The sequence below is a fragment of the Nicotiana sylvestris genome, chromosome 5 (genome assembly GCF_000393655.2).
Source record: "Nicotiana sylvestris chromosome 5, ASM39365v2, whole genome shotgun sequence".
In the NCBI taxonomy this organism is placed as follows: Eukaryota; Viridiplantae; Streptophyta; class Magnoliopsida; order Solanales; family Solanaceae; genus Nicotiana; species Nicotiana sylvestris.
The window spans coordinates 168,863,807-168,884,922 of record NC_091061.1 but is presented as its reverse complement, the minus strand read 5'-3'; the positions used below and the strand labels follow the sequence as shown (position 1 = coordinate 168,884,922).

General features: G+C 41.4%; 1 protein-coding gene across 1 annotated transcript; it reads left to right on the top strand.

Annotated features, from left to right (window-relative positions):
• The first annotated feature begins 3,567 nt into the window (after positions 1-3,567).
• On the top strand, positions 3,568-5,802 carry LOC138869637 (uncharacterized). Its single transcript, XM_070147271.1, has 2 exons — positions 3,568-4,614; positions 5,782-5,802. Exons 1-2 carry the CDS (start codon positions 3,568-3,570, stop codon positions 5,800-5,802), a joined length of 1,068 nt encoding a protein of 355 aa, XP_070003372.1.
• The last annotated feature ends 15,314 nt before the right edge of the window (positions 5,803-21,116 follow it).

Genomic DNA, 21,116 nt, shown 5'->3' with positions numbered 1-21,116 from the left:
TTTTAAAATTCTTTCACTCCTCCTTCCCCTTCCCAAAAGTTTTTTTTCCAGCTTTTTCAATTTTTAAATCCCCCATGTATTTTGTCCTTGTTCAAAGGACATGGACCCCACGTGTGTAGGGGTCCAAGACATGTGTCCCCCATGCGCGGTGGGGTTCGGATTATTATGGGTCAGGTCTGAAAATTAGGCCTAAAAACGGGTAGTTTAAACCCAAATATTATTCTTTGCCCCGACCCAAGAATAAAAACACGATGTAATTTAATTAATCCTATGCAAGCAAAATAACTACCGAAATAAGACTAATTATTTAAAACAAAACTATTTCTTCTCTTTTTTTTTCTTAGTATTTTTCAAGATTAAAATAGGTACAAAGCATAAATAAATCTATTTTTGTCATTTTCGTTTTCATATAAAGATAAAATATAAAGTACTATTTTTGTATTTTTCAAGATTAAAATGACTACAAAACATTAATAAAACTATATTTTATAATTTTCAAAATTATATAAAGTACAAAAATAAGGTACTATTTTTTGCATTTTTTCAAGTTTATGAGAAATACATAAGCTAAAATTTATATATATATATATATATATTTGTAATTTTTCTTTTGCGACGAAATAAAGTAAAATAGTCAAAATAGCTATATTAGACCCAATTTAAATATTCACACTAAAATGTGAAAATTCCCGGGGAAGGTCAAATGTCACACGTCGCCAGTTCTTGCCGAGACAGTGGGAACTATTCAAAAACCCAAACCCATTTCATTTCCTCACCCGGGTCGACCCAATCCATAACCCAGCTCTGGCGACTCTGCTGGGGAAAAGGAAACTCAGAACCACTGGTTCAGGGTTAGAAATTCGAGCTTAGATAAATTGTTATATTTGGCTTTATCTGATTTTTACATGTTTGAGCCTAATGTGCTAAATGCTGCTTTTACTGCTTTGATATTATTTGATTGTATATATAAACTGTGCCGAACCCTTCTCTCTTCACCTCCGGGGATGTGCTTACTGGTTGAGACTCCCTATTCTGTTAGTGTCATACCCTGAAATAAAAAAGAGGCTCGGACAAGTTACGAAGTCGGATGGCCTTTTGGTTCCTGGTAAGTTGCCCCCTCCTCGACTTGAGTTGTCCGCTCGGGTACACAGTCTAGAACACCGACTCAGGTTTTGAACATAGAATAACATGACTTCATGCCGGATCCCTAGTAGGAACGATTATTTGCATCATGTTGCATTTGACTTAGGGGACTCAACACAGGGGTTGGGTCCGTCTAGGACTAGCAACCTGAAATGAAAAGATCATCCTGCTGCATCCTATTTGTGCTGTGCATTTATTTCGAACCCACATGTTGACCGGTTTTTGAATCTCGAGAATGTTGGAAAATTGAAAAAAAAAGGAGAAAAAGAGAGAAATAACAGTTAGGGAGTTAATTGATTATTTTAGAAAAACCCAGTGTCCAAGTACTGTTGGAACTCTGCCGATTTTTTTTTTTAAAAAAATATATATATTTTACTTTTAAAATTGTTTGTTTACCCCAAAAAGCAGAAAGTGTGTAGGAAAAAGTCCTTTATTTTAGTTTGCTTTGTTTACAAAAAAAAAACGAAAAGGAAAAATAGTTTCTTTCGCTAAAAAAAGGGGGAAAATATGTTTGTTTTCAAAATCAGTTAGTTTATTTGGCGAACTACGCCGGTTTGATTCTCATAGGACGTGAGATACGTAGGCAACCCTCGTCGGGTCCAACCGCCCATTTTGCAAAAATAGCTCTAAAAAAAAATATATGTCAAATTTTAATTTCATCATAAAGAAGTCGGGTGACGCTGTTTTGTCAAAACATAGCCGAATGTTCCCGAAAGGGACGCCGGAAGGCTGACTTTGCATAAGCAGCCACCTTTGGGTCATTTTTTAGATTTGGTCCAGTTGACCCACACAGCCTTAAAAATCTTCGTCCCCAAGGCGCTGAAAGGTCGTGTTTGCAATATTGAGTTTTCTATTTTGAAAAACAAGAAAAGGTCATAAATATGTAGGGTGACGCTGTTTTGTCAAAACGTAGCCGAATGTTCCCGAAAGGGACGCCAGAAGGCTGACTTTGCATAAATAATCACCTTTGGGTCATTTTTTTTAGATTTTGACCGATTGACCCACACAGCCTTAAAATTTACGTCCCCGAGGCGTTGAAAGGCCGTGTTGGCTATAGTGGGTTTCCTATTTTGAAAAACATGTCAAAACCTTTGTCATAAATAAGTCGGGTAATGTCCAACCTCTCCTTTGCAAAAATAGCCAAAAATGTCGAATTTTTGTCATAAATAAGTCGGGTAATGCCGCTCAGGTCAAATATAGCCAAATGTTCCCAAACGGGACGCCAGAAGGCTGATTTTGCATAAACAACCACCTTTGGTTATGTTTTGATTTTTGACCCTCGCAGCCTTAAAATCTTCGTCCCAGAGGCGCTGAAAGGCCATGTTTGCAATACCGGGTCTTTTATTCTAATTTGAAAAAAAAACAAGAAAAGAGTCATAAATAAGTTGGGTCACACCGTTTTGTCAAAAATAGCCGAATGTTCTCGAAAGGGACGCCGGAAGGCTGATTTGGCGTAAACGACCATCTTTGGTCATTCTTTTGGGTTGCGACCAGTTATCCCGCACAACCTTAATATCTTCGTCTCCGAAGTGCTGAAAGGTCGTGTTTGCAAAACCAGGACTTTTATTATTTGAAAAACAAGAAAATAGTCAGTGGTCAAGTGAATACCGTTTGGTTTTTAGTTAAAATAAGCCGGCCCGGCTTCGGTGATGTCTTAAACCGTTCTTGTGGAGATAGCCTTAGAGTATCTTTCAATTGTCGAAAGGCTATGTTCGTAAAAGAACGAACAAGTTTGTGAAAGGTCGTAAAATAGTCCTTCCCGGCCTTAAAATTCATGTAAAATTGAGAAGGGGCCACGTCTGAAAAACAACCATTTGGTTAAAATTGGCATATAGGGGAAAGAATCTGGCTGTTTGTTTTTGAGTTTGTAATTCTTTGATTAGAGTATGCGAGTTATTTGATTTTCGAGTCCGTTTGTTGTCTTTTGTCAAAGTCTGTTAGTATGGTCAGTTTTTAAACTTTTATAATCAAGTTTGTATTATGAAAATTGAAAAAAATAAAAATAAAAATAAAATGTTTTATTATTATTTATCTTTTATTGGTCCGAACTACGCAAGGTCTGATTCATGCGGGGACTTGATACGTAGGCAATCTACATAAGGTTCGACCACCGCTAAAAAAGAAAAAAAAAAGAAAGTGAATAAAAGAAAAAAAAAGAGAGAAGAAGAAAAGAGAGGTCCCTGAAACACTCGAAAGAGGCACAAATAAAATAAGCCGGAATGATGCATGCGGTCAGAGCAAAAGCATGTTAGAAATGGTTAACTACCTAAGAACATTGCATCCCCCAACGTGCAATTACAATATCTGTTAAGACTCTAACACTGACAAGTTTGTTGTTTTTCCAATCAATACCAGTTAGTTTGTTAGAGCGTACTGGCACCATACCATTATCAAACAAGATCGAAAGGTCCTATACCAGAAAGCATGACTGGGTCAGACAACAACGTTGAGTCAGAAAAGACAGCCAATCAGAAGCTGAAGGAGGCGATGGCCAATATAGAAAAAATGAGATTGGAAATGAATGAAATGCAGCTAGCCATGGCCAAGGTGCAAAAGGGGCCCGAACCACTCGTCACTCCTACTCCCCCACCGGGATACACGCCAGAATACCCTTCCCCCGGCCCTTCAACAAGCTTCCCAAGCCACCACTACTATCAGGGGAGAGATGCCTATGATCCCCAAGCTCCGCCACCCAATCAGAACCCTCCACTACCAAATGTTCCTGTCTTTGTGGCACCTCCCCCAACCACATTACAAAGATCGTCTAGTGAACCACTGTTCCAAATTCGCAACACCCAATATTTTCCTCCTGAACCCACTTTTAAAGCTCCTGATCCATACACATATACACCCCAATTTTGGATCCCAGAGGAAGCTGAGAAACCGGTTAAGAACACAGAACATGAGGAGGTGATTCGAAAGGTCAAAAGCCTGGAGCAATCCTTCAGGAACATGCACGGGTTAGGCCACCAGGTCAGCGTGGCCTATAAGGATCTATGCCCTTTCCCTGACGTGCAATTGCCGGCAGGGTTCAAGATGCCCAAGTTCGATTTATACAAAGGGCATGGCGATCATTTGGCACATCTTCGGGGTTTTTGTAGCAAGATGAGGGGAGCTGGTGGCAAAGACGAGCTGTTGATAGCTTACTTTGGCCAAATCCTAAGTGGGTCAGCACTGGAATGGTATACAAGACAAGATCCGAGCAGGTGGTACACCTGGGACGATCTAGCACAGGCTTTTACAGGACACTTCCAGTACAACCTTGAGATAGTCCCTGACCGTCTCACATTGCTAAAGTTTGAGAAGAAGCCCGGGGAGAGCTTCCGGGAATTTGGGTTCCGGTGGAGAGAACAGGCAGCCAGAGTTGATCCTTCAATGAGGGAAAACGAAATAGTGGACTATTTTCTGCAAACTCTAGAGCCAACGTACTTTGGTCACTTGGTGATGTCAGTTGGCAAATCCTTCAATGAAGTAGTGAAAATGGGAGTTATGATAGAAGAGGGACTTAAGTCCAATAAAATTCTGAGTTACTCGGCAATCAAGGCAACGACTCAGGCTATTCAGAGCGGCACGGGAGGTGCGCTTGGAAAGAAAAAGAGATAAGAGGTCGCGACAATAGAGGCAGGCAACTGGTCCAGATCGAGAGGTCCTTCCCCTCGATACCAACCCAGACCCCATCACCCAAACTACCCTCACACTCCAAATTATCTTCCACAACCTTACTACCCGCCACAAGAACCACACTTCTCCGTACACCATGCCTAGACATACGCTCAGCCTCCGGCTCGCCCACAATGGCGTGCGCCGGCTCCACAAAATACATAACCACCTCCACAAAACACCTATCCGCTGCCAAGGGCCTACAGGAACCCTCCAGGGGCAGGTTTTCGGGGAAATCAGGCTTTCAGAAATGAAAGAATACAGAGAACATTCACTGAGTTGGGAGAAACCTATACTGCCTTGTTCCACAAATTAAGGCAGTTAGGCTTGTTGAGTCCTGTTGAGCCCAGATTGCCAAATCCCCTTCCCAAAAATATGGACCACTCGGTAAGCTGTGAGTATTGTTCGGGGGCTCCCGGACATGATACCGAGAAGTGTTGGAAGTTGAAACATGCAGTGCAAAATCTTATTGACACCAACAAGATTGAGGTTCAGACACTAGAGGCACCCAACATCAATCAAAACCCGTTGCCGGCACACCATGAAACCCACATGATCGAGCTAGTGCACGAAGGAGGGGAGCTAAAGAAACCCTCACAAACAGTGATGATGATCCGTGCCGGTTCAAAAGAAAAGTCAACCAGTGGAAAAGCGGTGGTATAGTTGGAAAAGGTAGATAACAAGTCAGTTATGGTGTTGGGAAAAGGGTCCAGTGAGGCAGATGTACAGTTTGTGGGGCTGAAAGCAAAAATCAACAATTGAATGTTTACTCCCCTTCCTATACGAAGGGAGTCTTGGTAGTGGGCTCTGATTTTCTTTCTTGTTGTCTGGATTATTCCAGGGTTGTAATCCAAATTTCTTTTTGTGCTCGCCAAAGTGTGAAACCTTGTTATCCCGTATTTTAATAAAGTGAAAGTTTTTTTTCCTCATTCCTTATTTTGTTTTAATTTTTCTTCTTCTTTTTTCTCTTTTGAACAGTTCTCTTTATACTGGTTCTAATGACATGGCATGCACGACGAATTTTCAACCTAGTCTAATAAAAATCAAGCTAATTTCGAACTTATAGTACAAGATTGTGATGATGAGTCGGAATACGATGAGGATGAAGCCTTCGAAGAAATTAACAAAGAGTTGAGCCAATTTGAAAAAAAAAAACCCAACTCAAATGACACGGAAACCGTCAATCTAGGGGATGCGGATGATATCAGGGAAGCTAAGATAAGCATCCACATTGAACCAAACATCAGGGAAGAACTAATCAAAGCACTTATTGAATTCAAAGACGTTTTACATGGTCATACGATGACATGCCGGGTTTAAGCACCAATCTAGTGGTTCACAAATTGCCCACTGACCTGGCGTTTCCTCTCGTCAAGCAAAATTGAGGAAGTTCAAAACCGACATGAGTGTGAAGATTAAGGAAGAAGTAACCAAACAGCTGAATGCTAAGGTTATTCGGGTCGCTCCATATCCTGATTGGTTGGCTAATGTGGTGCCAGTGCAAAAAAAGATGGAAAAACCAGGGTGTGTGTTGATTATCACAATCTGAACAAAGCAAGCCCAATGACGCTTTTATGTTTAACAGATATCGAAGGGAAATGCGTCGACATGGCTATCAATTCTGACGTAGTTACGAGATATTATGTATGATTTCTTGTAATTGTAATTGTTGTTTGTTTGTACTTGGCATTTATCGGAGAATGAAATGACGGAGGCAATTCTTTCTTCTATCCAAACACTTTAACCTTTGCTTCCCCTTTTGAGCCTTATTTATTTTTTCATACCCCTCTTTTGGAATCAGTAATGAAAATGAAAGAAAAGAGAAGAGAAAAATAATGATAATAAAGACAAAAGAAAAGTAACAAGAAAAAACAAGGGAATTGGGAACTACGTTTAACCTAATACCTCAAAGAAGGATACGTACTCGGTCATGGTGTAAAAAAAAAAACCTAGCAAGAAAACTGGGGCAGAAGTTGTGTTTGTAATTTTGGGAAAAAAGTTCGATTCCAAGAGTTGTAATGTTTTACCCATCAAAATGATTTTGAACCCTCTTGATACTCCTTTTCTTTTAGCCATACACAAAAACCCATATTGATGTCCAAAAAGACCTCCCGATCAGTATCCGAGAAGTGCCAAGTCATGCAAACGTAAGTCGGGAATAACACTCTAATCCCCAACAGAGAAGAGGATCATAAACTGGAAATGAATTGATAACCGAAAAGAATCCCCAGCAGAGAGAGTCTTATCGGCAGCACTCCAATCCCCAGCTAAAAATAAAATAAAATGAGAGAGTCTTATCGGTGAAAACCTTCACAGGCACCATAAGGCGATGGAAGATGAGAGAAATAAAACGAGAGAGTCTTATCGGTGAAAACCTTCACAGGCACCATAAGACTACGGGAGTTGAGAGAAACGAGATAGTCTTATTAGTGAAAACCCCTCGAAGGGCACTATGAGGCGACACGACAAGATTGGCGGAAAGGATCCGCATTTGGCAAAGAGTTGAGTGCCTGTTTATCCCCAGCAACATGAGGCCGTCCGAAAGGTTGATTGATACAAATAGGCTGGGTTGATTAATCCGGAATGCACGACATGATCGTTGGGATCGGTTTTATCATTCAGATAAGTTCTTTTCTTTCCTTTTCGCCATCATTTGTTCAGAAAGACTTCTTCTTTTTCTATTTTTTGAGATCATCACTTTTTCATTTCTTGGTTTAAAGACTTTACCTCCCCAACAGTTTGTTTTTGAAAAGGATTTTCAGAGCTTACTACCAGTTGCCAAAATGATGCAAAGCAAAATGCGAATAGGATAGGCCAAAGATAAGGTGATAAAGCGAAAAGAAGTTGGTCGCAAGACCAAATGATAAATGGGTTTAGATCCCAAGAGGACCAAATTTCCAAGGGAAGTTGGAGAAAAACAGGAAAACAACAGTTGATAAAATTATGGACCTAATTCCAAGAGGGTCCCCAGCAGAGTCGCCAGAGCCTTCACCCCTCGCGGGGGCGTAAAAAGGAGGTGTAGTGGAGGGGTTATGCCGGAAAAAGTCCATACGAAAGAGCTGTCACACCTCCTTTTTCCGCCCCCGCGAGGGGTGAAGGAGTTTTTTCCAATTAAAGGACAATCAAAACGGGATTTGTTTATTTATTTCAGAGTCGCCACTTGGGAGATTTAGGGTGTCCAAAGTCACCAATTTTAATCCCGGATCGAAGAAAATAATGACTCCATATTACAGTCTGCGTACCAGAAATCCGGATAAGGAATTCTATTAACCCGGGAGAAGGTGTTAGGCATTCCCGAGTTCTGTGGTTCTAGCACGGTCGCTCAACTGTCATATTCGGCTTGATTATCTGATTTTATACAAATATGAACTTATGTGCAAATTTTAACTTTTTTACCGCTTTCATAATTATTATTATTTTTACAGGGAATTGCAACGTTGTGAAAATGTATCTCAAACCGCGTCACAATCAATGTACCTGTGGTCGTCGACACACTTTGACTCCGTTGAGATTTGGATTTGGGTCACATAAATGTGCACCCGAGTTTAAGAAAATTAAATTATTAAAGGCGCACCTAAAGCGACTAACGTATTATTATTTTGGGTAAGGCCGTGGAATTTCGCTAAACGGCATGTCCTGAATTCTAAGTATTTTAATAGATACGTTTAGAGGTCCCCGCAGCTTGTGCATTTTTGTTTGTCGAGGCTCGTCTCCTTCATTATTTTAAAAAAATTTGCAACGTCATGGAAATACATCTCAAACCACGTCACAATCAATGTACCCATGATTAGAGACACATTTCGACTCCGTTAAGATTTGGATTTGGGTCACATAAATGTGCACCCGAGTTTAAGAAAGCAATTTAATTAAATCGCGTCTAAAGAGGCTAACGCGTTATTATCTTTGGGGAAGGCAGTGAAATTCACTAAACAGTCCATCCCAAATTCTAAGTAATTAAAATATCCGTCTATTGAGTGCCCCACAATTTGTATTTTATTTGGCGAGGCTCGTCTCATTTTTATTAAAGGCAAACCTAAAAACAACTATGATTATCTACTTTATTCGCCTCTAAAAAATCCTAATTTATTCACTAAGATTATCTTAAAGTCATTATAATCGGGTTACAAAAAATGTACCCCCGAATTTTAGGCATTGTAACCATGTCACGGGAACCGTACCCCTAATCACGATGATGATTTGACTACATGCCTGAAGTAAGCTACGAATGTTTATAATGACCGAAAATAATTAATAAAAATAACGATCAAGGCTCATTCGTTCATGAGAACTAACAGTTTCATAATTCATTCACAACCTAAATTCACGCTTCATCATTCAATCACAGAAGGTTAGAAGCATGCTAAGGGAAAAGCCCGAAACAGAGAATCAAAAGATGGAAATTTTTCAACTAAAGCAATATCACGTATTCATTCGAGATTCAAGTATCACTCCGGCTAAAAATGTAATCACGCAAGAACAGAACAAAGAGATAATAAAACTGGACCTCAAACTTGTAATGTTTTCGTATTTTTTTTGAAATATGCTGAATAAAGCATTCAACACATAGTTCAACCATTAAAACCCAACTTAAACAAAATACAGTCAATGACCAACATTAGAATCATAGTAGGTTCCAAAACTCACAGAATCGTGTAATATATTTATGGATCAATAAAAGAGAGGGACAGAAACGGACCTTTCTTCGTCCTCAACGTAACGGACCTCGACGAACAACGACGACCTCAACGGAAACAAAAAACTCGAACCAAGATTGTCAACGACCTCGACGCTCACCTTCTCTCTCTCGACGACCTTGACGGGCTGTTGGTTGTTTGGGCGATGACTGACGTGAGGTTGAGCCGGAGGTTTGGTGGACTAAACGTGGAGATGGGGGAGGAGAACAACGTTTCTATTGATGTCTGTTGCTGGTTTTTTCGGTGTGTTGTTGGTGAGTGACAGTAGGGTCGGGGGGGCAGCGACGATGCGGGCTGGGGTTATGGTCGTTGGACGTGAGGATGGTGAAGCAACAGTGGTGGACTGCTGGTGGTCGACGGGGCTGGGGCGTGGATGGTGGTGATCGACTGGTAGCGGGGTCGTTTGGACAGAAAAAATGAAGCAGAAGGCAGCAACAGCTGCGACGAGCAGCTGGGGACGATGGTGATGACGGGATACGGGTTGTGGTCGCCGGACTGTTTGGTTCACTGCTGTGCGCGAGGAAGCGACGGGGAGGCTGGTTATGGTCATTTTTACGTGAAAGAGGAGGAGGCCATGGGCTATGGCGTGAAGGTTTTCTTCAGTTTTCCTCTTCTTCAAAATGAAGAAGAAGATGAACAATGGCCTTTTCCTTTAATTTCTTTTCCAAATTTTTTTTCTCTCTCCCTTTTTTTCACGTTCTCCGGGGTTGCTAATACAAATCCCCATCAGAGTTGCCAGAGCTGTCACACCTCCTTTTTGCGCGCCCGCCCCGAAGGGTACAATGCGCGAGGGAGTTTTTCCAATTTAAGTGACAATATTCGAATTGAGATTATTTATTTAATTCAGAGTCGCCACTTGGGAAAGGTTTGGCTTTTGGTGTCCCAAGTCACTGGTTTATCTTGAATCCCAAATCGAGGAAAATATTCGACTTTCCAAATGAAGTCTGCGAACCAGAAATTCTAAGTAAGGAATTCTGTTGACCCGAGGGAAGGTGTTAGGCATCCTCGAATCCCGTGGTTCTAGCACGGTCGCTTAAATTGTTATAATGGCTAAGTATCTGATTTAAATACAGGTTGTGACTTATGTGCTTTTATTAAGTTTAAACCGCTTTTATTATTATCATTTGTTTTATAGAATTGCAACGTCGTGAAAATGCACCTCAAACCACGTCACAGTCAATGCGCCCGTAGTTGTTAACACATTTCGACTCCATCGAGATTTGAATTTGGGTCATATAAATGCGCACCCGAGTTTGAGAATGTAATTTAATTAAGTCGCGCCTAAAGAGTCTAACGCGTTTAATGTCTTTGGGGAAGGCATTGAAATTCACTAAACAGTCCATCCCAAATTCTAAGTATTTTATTATGACCAGTTATTGAGGGACCCGTAATTTGCATTGTTTTATTTGGTGAGGCTCGTCTCATTTTATGAAAGGATAAACCTACAATGACTACATTTTTTCTATTATGTCTCTATAAAATGAAAGAGAAAAGGTCTTAATTTATTTACATGTTTGAGTTGTTATAGTTGGGTTTCGAATATGATTCATAAATTCTGAAAATGATGCAAGCAGGGCAGTCTGTTGTCAATGCGGGACCAGGCCCAATGTGTATGACATAAAACTAGACCTGGGCTGTCTTATTCACATGTTACTACCTAGTTACATTATACTAGGCATGTTCTCAGTTTGTCAAATTAAAAAAAAACTTAGCAATCTAATTTTAATCCTAAACCATTTTCATGCTGAAAGTAACCAATATTATTTAACTAAACAATATTCCTACAAGTTCAAAATGGCCTATTCGTTTGATTTTTAACTAGACGGAGTTGCTACACCATTCATTTATTTTTAGGCAATATATATAGATATTTCATCCGTTAAGCTATCATCAGATGTTTCACTATATATATATATATTAAATAGCTACATGATTCTGATTTTTGTAAGCTAAATAATTTATATATACAAATAAAATTCAGAATATAATTATATAAATTTAGAACTTCAACTCTTCATTTTTTCGTATTCATGCTTCCTGTTTCAGTTTACAATAATTAGCGTGTCAGTTGTGTACCTGATATTAGAAGCAAAAGAAAAGGGAGATCAACAGAAATTCAGTAGCATACAACAACAGCAACCCCAACAACCAGTAACAACTAGCAACGAGAAACTTAGTGACAAATTTTAAAATCAAGACAAAAATCCAGACACAACAACAACAATCAACGGACAGAAGCAAAGGGAATCTTATCAGATTTTGAAAGACTAGTTAGTGTTTAACCCTTAATTTCTGAATCCGTATATCAGAATATTTGGATTGTATATCAGGTGTATACTCTTCTTCTTTTGAATTTCCAGAATGTTTTTCTTTTTATTTTTCTAAAGTCTTAGTATTTTTCGGAATTTCCTCTCTCTTAAAATTTTCTTCTCTATTATGTCCTCTTTCTATCTGATTCAAGTTTTTCATTTATATCCCATCCCAAACCCTTTAATCCATTAATAAAACCACACTTTCTCTTACCAAACCCATTATCTTCCCACTCATCCCCCACTACATTAAACAAATATATCAACCCACCCCATTACATCTTGTCCCTCATGCCTAACATAAATAAATACAATATTCCCCTCCACTACATTATGTCTTGTCCCCCATTATATTAAACAATTATATCACTCACACCCCATTACATTTTGTCCCCCATGCTTAACATAAAGAATTATTTAAAATGTTCAATTACCAAACTACCCCTCCGACCTTATTGCAATTACCATTTTACCCCTGAATGTACTGCAATTTACCAAACTACCCCCATCAGCTCTAAACAATTCAATTAATCAAACTCAACCAAAATATAGCCAATAAGACCAATTTCTTAACCAAACTCAACAACAAATCATATGAACAACATGAACAACATCAAATTAATGTGAATGAATTATCCATATTGGGAACCAATCCTGGTTAACTCAGACCAAAAATGGATGAGCAAGGAAACAACAATATTAACAACACAATACATGATTCATCAACGAATCAAAAACCAAAAACATAAACTCACATTAAATCACTGGATTAAAATGAACTTCAAACCAAGATGAACATGAATTAAATCAACTTTAACAACAAAACATGACGGATTCAAATGATTAAACCAACATATTTCCCTATTACAACTAAATTTTTTTAGACAAATAACAAAAACAAAACCGAAGAAGAAACAATTATGAATTTAAACTTGAATCTAACAACATTAACAATTTCTGAAAAATACATAAAACACATGAAACACATTGAAGAAATAATTAATTAAACTTCAATTTGTATCTAACCAACATTAAACTAACAACTTTTTACCTAAACAATAAACAAGAACGATAAAACAAACATGAAACAAACTGAAAAATTCACAAAATAATGAACAAAACAAACATTTACCGATTTTAGATTCGAGAAATATCACAACGAAATACGGACAAAAATAAAACTCAAAAACCAACTAACTGGAAATGAAACGACGAACAATGACTGACCAACGATGAACTTAAGAAGCAACTGAAGGAATGATGAAGAAGTAGCAGCAGTGAGGCGATGCCGGACGGGGTAGCATCAGCACAGCTGAAGCAAGATGGGAACGATTGAAGAAGATGAAGCAGTGGCGACCATGGATGTCGAGCTCAAGCTTGAGCTCGACGAAGAGGACGAAGGCAGATGCGGCGGGGTCTATTTGGATACAACAGAAGCAGCAAGAAATAGCTGGTCGTTGGTGAGGTTGAGGGCAGCCATGGACGTCGAGCTCAAGCTCGAACTTGACGCCGAACGACGAAGATGAAGCAGAAACAGTCATGAACTTCTTTGAACGTACGGGGGCTGCTGGAGGTCGACGAACCGTTCGTCGTCGACGACTAGATGTAGCAGATGAAGATGAAGCAAAAACGCAGAAACAAATACGTGAGCAGTAGCAGCAACGGCTGGACGCGAGGAGGAGGAAGGAGGGGTCGTTCATGTTGGTGAAGCCGCGAGTGTGTGTGTGTTACGTCGCCGTGGTTGTGTGTGTGTGTGTGTTGTCGACGTGGTTGTGTGTGTGGCGTGGGGATGAAGGGAATGAGAGAGGGGCAGCCATGGGAGGGGCTTTGAGCTCTTTTGGAGAAGAAGGAGAAGAGAGCAAAAGAGGGGGGGGGGCGGATCAGTTTAGGTTTTTTTAGGGTTTTCTCTTTTTTTTTTTTTTGTTTTGTTTTGTTTTTGAAATGCAAGATAGGGGGTGTTGGGTTATGGATTGGGTCGAACCGATTTGAAATGGATCGGGTCGTGTGGAAGGTTGGACAATTGTTTGGGCCTGGGGTTGAAATTTGAAGAAGTGGCCCAATCCGATTTTTCTTTGTATTTTTGCTCTCTTTTCTTCTTTTATTTTTCTAAAACTAAATTCTAAAACTCCTTAAATTATTATTACGACTAAATTAAGTTATAAAAGCGCAAATTAACTCCCAATAACAATTAACGCATAATTAAGTAATAATTAAGCATATAATTGTATATTTGGACATTAAATGCTAAAAATGCACAAGATGCCTATTTTTGTAATTTTTAATTTTTGTAAAACAAACTTAATTACTAACAATTGTAGGATTAAATCCTAAATGCAAAAATGCGACATATTGTTTTGTATTTTTTATTAATTTAACAAATAAACATGCACAAACAAATACAAATAATTATCCAAAAATGTCACAGAATTCTCAAAATTGCACACCAAGAAAAAATCATTTTATTTTTGAATTTTTTGGGAGTAATTCTTTCATAGGGCAAAAATCACGTGCTTATAGCTGCCCCTCTTTGCCCGAAGACACGAAGGGTTTTCGTGCAAAGATAAAGTGAGCGATTTTTGCCCATCTGAGTACTCCGTGTGAAGCATTTTTTTTTTGAAAAAGATTTGACCGAACCTTTGCTTCAGAGGTTTCCTACATATCCTGGGCTAAACAGGAATCATGTCAATGTAGTTCGGGCAACTTTGGTAGCTGGGACTACCCTGGGATTGCGATGCTTGTTGTTACTGCTGTTGTTGTTGCCACTGTTGATTTACTGATCGCCTTATTACAACCAAAGGAAAATTGAAATTGAACTAACTACTTATGCCTGTCAATTGTTAGTTACAAGATCCCTATCTATAATTCTTTTGCAACTTGATCTTGGGTCTTAGCTGATTCTGCTTGTAGACTTCGATCCGAATCTTGATGCTTGCAAGTTGTAGGCGCTTGTTTATTTCTGCAGTATTGAATGAAATGGGATTGGCGGAGATCGGGAATTTGATCCAATTTTTTGAGCGACCTGCCCTTTGTTTGTTCCAAAATGTGGGAACATCTTCTTTTTTATTCTTTTGTTCTTTTCTTCTTTTCTTTATTTTGGATTGAGACTCATCCCGTAGGTCGTCTCGATCCATACACCTCAGGGTCAGACCTGCTGAGACAACAAAACAAACGAACGAAATTTTTCTACCCCAGTTTCACTAGGAAAATTTCGTGAGTTAATTGCCATAATAATCTACAGCACTGATGCGGGGATTGGAAAAAACCCTAGTCTACGAAGCGCAACTCAGGGATTGGAGCCCTAATGTCGCAAAAGGTAAAAATGCACAACTTAGGGATTGGAGCCTTAATGCTGGCTAAATGGAAATTTGCTCAACTTAGGGATCGGAGCCCTAAATTGGGAGGATTGCCAGGTTATGCTGGAAAGGGTCCACGGGTTATGCCGGGAAGATTCATCGGGTTATGTCGGAAAGGGAAAGAGGTCCCTGGGTTATTCCAGGGAGGTCCACGGGTTATGCCGGGGAAGTCATCGGGTTATGCCGGAAAAGGAAAAGAGTCCTCGGGTTATGCCGGGGAAATCATCGGGTTGTGACGGAAAAGGGAAAGAGGTCCCTGGGTTATGCCAGGGAGGTCCACGGGTTATGCCGGGAAAGGGAAGGAGTCCTCGGGTTATGCCGGGGAAGTCATCGGGTTATGCCGGAAAAAGGGAGAGAGTCCTCGGGTTATGCCGGGGAAATCATCGGGTTATGCCGGAAAAGGGAAAGAGTCCTCGGGTTATGCCGGGGAAGTCATTGGGTTATGCCGAAAAAGGAAAGAGGTCCCCGGGTTATGCCAAGGAGATCCACGGGTTATGCCGGGAAAGGGAAAGAGTCCTCGGGTTATGCCGGGGAAGTCATCGGGTTATGCCGGAAAAGGAAAAGAGTCCTCGGGTTATGCCGGGGAAGTCATTGGGTTATGCCGGAAAAGGGAAAGAGGTCCACAGGTTATGCCGGGGAAGTCATCGGGTTATGCCGGAAAAGGGAAAGAGGTCCCTGGGTTATGCCAGGGAGGTCCACGGGTTATGCCGGGAAAGGAAAAAAGTCCTCGGGTTATGCCGGGGAAGTCATCGAGTTATTCCGGAAAAGGGAAAGAGGTCCTCAGGTTATGCCGGGGAAGTCATCGGGTTATGCTGGAAAAGGGAAAGAGGTCCTCGGGTTATGCCGGGGAAATCATCGGGTTATGCCGGAAAAGGGAAAGAGTCCCCGGGTTATGCCGGGGAAGTCATTGGGTTATGCCGAAAAAGGGAAAGAGGTCCCCGGGTTATTCCAGGGAGGTCCACGGGTTATGCCGAGAAAGGGAAAGAGTCCTCGGGTTATGCCGGGGAAGTCATCGGGTTATGCCGGAAAAGGAAAAGAGTCCTCGGGTTATGCCGGGGAAGTCATCGGGTTATGCCGGAAAAGGGAAAGAGGTCCTCGGGTTATGCCGGGGAAGTCATCGGGTTATGCCGGAAAAGGGAAAGAGGTTCCTGGGTTATGCCAGGGAAGTCATCGGGTTATGCCGGAAAAAGGGAGAGAGTCCTCGGGTTATGCTGGGGAAATCATCGGGTTATGCCGGAAAAGGGAAAGAGTCCTCGAGTTATGCTGGGGAAGTCATTGGGTTATGCCGAAAAAGGAAAGAGGTCCCTGGGTTATGCCAGGGAGGTCCACGGGTTATGCCGGAAAAGGGAAAGAGTCCTCGGGTTATGCCGGGGAAGTCATCGGGTTATGCCAGAAAAGGGAAAGAGTCCTCGGGTTATGCCGGAGAAGTCATCGGGTTATGCCGAAAAAAGGGAGAGAGTCCTCGGGTTATGCCGGGGAAATCATCGGGTTAGAAAAAATGCAGGAAAGAATCGGGAGGAGACTTCCCTTTTGGGTTGATTATTGCAGCATAGCTATTTCTAACCCTTGCGCATTTCCTTTTGGCTGCACCTGCCTCTCGCAGGGTTGTACCTGCTTCCTGCTTAGTTCGTCTTGTATTGCAACTGCTTCAACTTCAAACAAAGGAAAATTGTTAGTTTGAAATTGTGGTCAATTTTGTAGCCTTCATTGTTTTTCTTGGTCCCAAGCCTCATTTCTGTTGAGAAAATTCGCCATTGATTAGCTTCTAAGGTGACCTCCTTTCAAACTGATAAGACTCAATATTTCAGGATTTCACGATGATTTGTGCGTGTACGGCTCTGTTTCTTCCATCTCGCTCTGCTCGGGGATTTTGAGGTAATCAAATGTCACGATCAGTCGGGATTGGACTGACGCATCACTGAGGCCGGGTATGTTCTCCACCTCTTGCCAGACAGAGCCCTGTGAAACCGGTCCTGCCACCTTTTCTTTCTAGCATGTTTTGGGGCTTAGGGTTAAACCAAAAAGGAATCCAAAGAAAGGTAAACAAAGAGCGAGAAAAATGAATTTAAAAAGAGAAGCGTCCTTTTCGGGGAAAAGAAAGACTTATCTGAGGTGCATGCTGGCTTTAAATTGACATAACCTGCTTTTTGGACTGGATGCCCGACTCTCACGAACCTACATTTTCTCACGAACCAAATGGATCTATGTTTCCAAACCAGGGAACCTTGCCAGAACCTTCTGTGGTGAAATCCTCTTTTCGGCCGACAGCGCCCTTTGCGAGTTTTCGCTAGCCGACCTCTCTCATTTCTCTTCTTACCGTCGCCTTATAGTGCTCGTCATGAGTTTTCACTAACAAGACTCTCTCATTTTGATTTCTCTGCTCGCCATCGCCTTATGGTGCCTGTAGGTTTTCACCAATAAGACTCTCTCATTTTATTTCTCTCATCCTGACTGCGTCGGATCCGAGCAACTGCGTCTTTTGATTTTGAAGAAACTTTTGTTGATTGATCGGAAGGACTTGCAACAGGTTTGGGGTCAAAAGAACTTGGATCGAATTACAACTTTGGAACCGTCCAGGCGGGATTATCGCCGAATTATTATAACGTCTGCCCCAGTTTAACTTTTGGGGAAAAACTGGATTTTTGTTTTGGTGTGACTGAACCCCATAGAGAGGCTGCCTACGTATCCTTTCGAAATCAAGTCAAAAATAGTTCAGGCAACTTTTGTTTTTGGATTTTCTTTTTGTTTTTCTGTTTTGCTTTGTTTTTCACTTCCTTTCCCTTTTTCTCATTTTCATTGTCTTTTTTTTTTTGTATATATATTTTCTTATTTTTATAATTCTTTCTTCTTCTTCTCTTTTTTTTCTTTTTATTTGTCTTTTTCATTTCAATTTCTCTTTTTCTTTCATTTTATTTTCAATAATACTTTCAGGTTCCAAAGAGGGTAATCAAATAAGAGTAACCAGCTCAAATGGGTTTGCAAGGGTTGATAGTGTTTGGGTAGCGAGAATGAAAGTCTTCGTCATCTCAAACGGAAAATATTAGAACTATATATTGGATCCAATATAGTACCTTTTGACCGCATTTGCATTGGCAGTTATTTCAAGGGCATTTCCTTCGATGCCGCCCAGATACAAATGCTCCTTCTGGCAATAATTTCCATGATGTATGGACCCTTCCGATTATGAGCAAACTTTCATCGTGTTTCCTGGTGATGAGGAAGAATACACCTTAACACCAGTTGCCCAGTTTCAATTTTACAGGCGCGGGCCTTTCCTTGTTGGTACAATTGCTCGTGACAAACTACAGTCATTAAGGTTGACATTCTATTCGAGTCTAAACCTACTCATTATCCTCAAACTCTGCTTCAGTGATGGACATTTCCCATACCATGGACCAATTTTCTTTAGTTGTTCCTATTCAATTTTCTCAAACTCTCTATATTTCAAATTTTGACTTATTATTTGAAGTCTGACGGAGTTCTTGGGATCTGGGCATGAAGTCCGCAAGCATGTCATGTTACTTAAAGCTGCATTATCAGAATTGAAGAGAACTAATAAATAAAAGAAAATATAGCAAAGCTCTGAAAAAGGAGGTGAATGATGAAACATGATTCCATTTCTTGGAATTGGGAAGATAAACAGGGTTGACATTCAAGAAATTAAAAACAGGAAACTAAAGAAAACATCTGAGTTACACCCTAGGGTAGTTCGCGATGCAGAGAAAGTGGCAGGACAGGTCCACTAGGGCTCCCGCTTGATCAGGAATGGCGTAGCCTTCCAGTTTTGAAGCTTGGAGTTTGGTCCCATGTATGATACCTCAGCGGTGCTAGTGCCCTCTCCTGGATGGACCATGTGTGTTTCGCATAGCTTTTTCCTCATCGTCTCACATATTTCCTCACTCTCTTTAACCGTGAACACCTCATCATCTTCCTCTTTACTGTACTTTGGCTTCTGTAGTATGCGTCCAATAACCACTGGCTCGTTCAGCCGAGGTGGTTTGATCGTCCCCCATACCACATAGGCCTGCTTGGATACATCAATTTTCTTTTCCGGTTTAGTCTCAGTGATTTTACTCTTCTTTTCCCCTTTCTCTTGCTTCGGGGTTGCCTTGGGCTTCCTTTCTGTATTAGCAATAGCAATTATGGCCTTAAGCGCCGGATCAAATTCCTTGTCTTCACAAATCATCCCAATTATCAGCCCGTTGTTGTGGGCGGGCAGCGGATTATTGGTCACATTTTGGACATCCTCGTCTTTCAACACAATTTTCCCTTGCTCTAACAAATTCTCTACCACTTGTTTCAATGTCCAACAGTTGTTTGTATCGTGCCCTTCTACCCCTGAATGGTATGCACACCTGACACCCCGCTGATATGATGGTGATTCCGGGTTATGCCCGTTTGGTGGTATGGGCTGCAACAAATTCATCTGGACAAGCTTAGGGAATAGGGTGGAGTAGGGTTCACCGATTGGTGTATAGTTGGGTCTCCTGGGTGGTTCCTGATGACGGAAGTTATTTTGGGAAGACCGAGGATTGTAGCAGTTTCGGTAAGGAGGCTGACTTCTAGGAGGTGGAGCTTGGCCCCGATTGGCTTGCTGCGGCCGCTGGACATAAGGCTGGGTACTCATGACCATGTAGGGCTGAGGAGCATAGGTCACATTTTGGTGGGGGAAATAATGTTGCGGGGTTCTTTCTGAAAAATAGGACCTGGGGTTATGATATTCTCCTGTTTCTGATGTCGCTATGGACGTTTCTTCCTTTTTCTTCCCTCTTGCCATTCCTCCGGACCCGCTTTGGACGGCTTGGGAGGTTGCCCTTATGGCTGCCTGACTCAAAATTCTACCCGTTTTCAAACCATTCTCCACCATCTCCCCGATCTTAATCGCTTCCGCGAAAGGCTTTCCCATGGCTGACATCATGTTTTGGAAGTAGTCGGATTCTTGAGCCTGGAGGAAAGTACTGACCATTTCTATCTCGTCCATGGGAGGTTTTACCCTTGATGCTTGCTCGCGCCATTTAATAGCATATTCTCTGAAACTCTACGAGGGTTTCTTCTTCAAGTTTGACAAAGCATTTCTGTCTGGTGCGATGTCAATATTATATTGAAATTGTCTTACGAAATCTCTGGCGAGATCATCCCATATATGCCATCGAGATATGTCCTGGTCCATATACCACTCTGAGGCGATTCCTACCAGACTTTCCCCGAAGTATGCCATCAACAATTCTTCTTTGCCGCCGGCTCCCCTCAATTGGTTGCAATACTTCTTGAGATGAGCAATGGGGTCGCCGTGCCTGTCATACTTTTCAAACTTTGGTGTTTTGAAACCCACAGGCAGGTGCACGTGAGGGAACATGCATAGATCGGTATAGGAAACACTCTTTTGCCCACTTAAACCCTGCATGTTTTTCAAACTCTGCTCGAGGCTCCTCATTCTTTTTGCCATCTCATCTTGTTCTGCAGCTTTGGGGTTCTGATCCTGCCCAGGTACAAACTCGTATTGAGGTTGTTGAGGATGAGTGCTGGTGGTGAACCGAGTTGGTTCCAATGAGAAGGATGGGGCTTGGAATGTGAATGAGGAAGAGTCAAAATTGGGCCTGTGTGTAGTGGGTTGTGCCACGATTGGACAGGGCGGTACGGTGAATATGTTTGTAGCTACATCCGTCGTTGACATCCAGGGGTAAGACTCAGAGGGTGATCCAGCAGAGTGGGCTGAAATGGCCGGGTACCCGAATGGAGTAGTTGGATAGCTTATGGGGATGTTGGAAGTCCCACTTGTCCTAGAGAACAACTCAGGGAACCCAGGGATTACACTCGGTGGCTCTTTTCCGTTATTCCAGTCATCCAACATCTCCAACATGCGGAGCCGAAGGATTCTGTTTTCCTCAGCAGTTGCTGACTCGGGCGTCAGGACGGCCGAAATTGAACTCTCCTCAGAGACAGGAATTGTCGGCAAA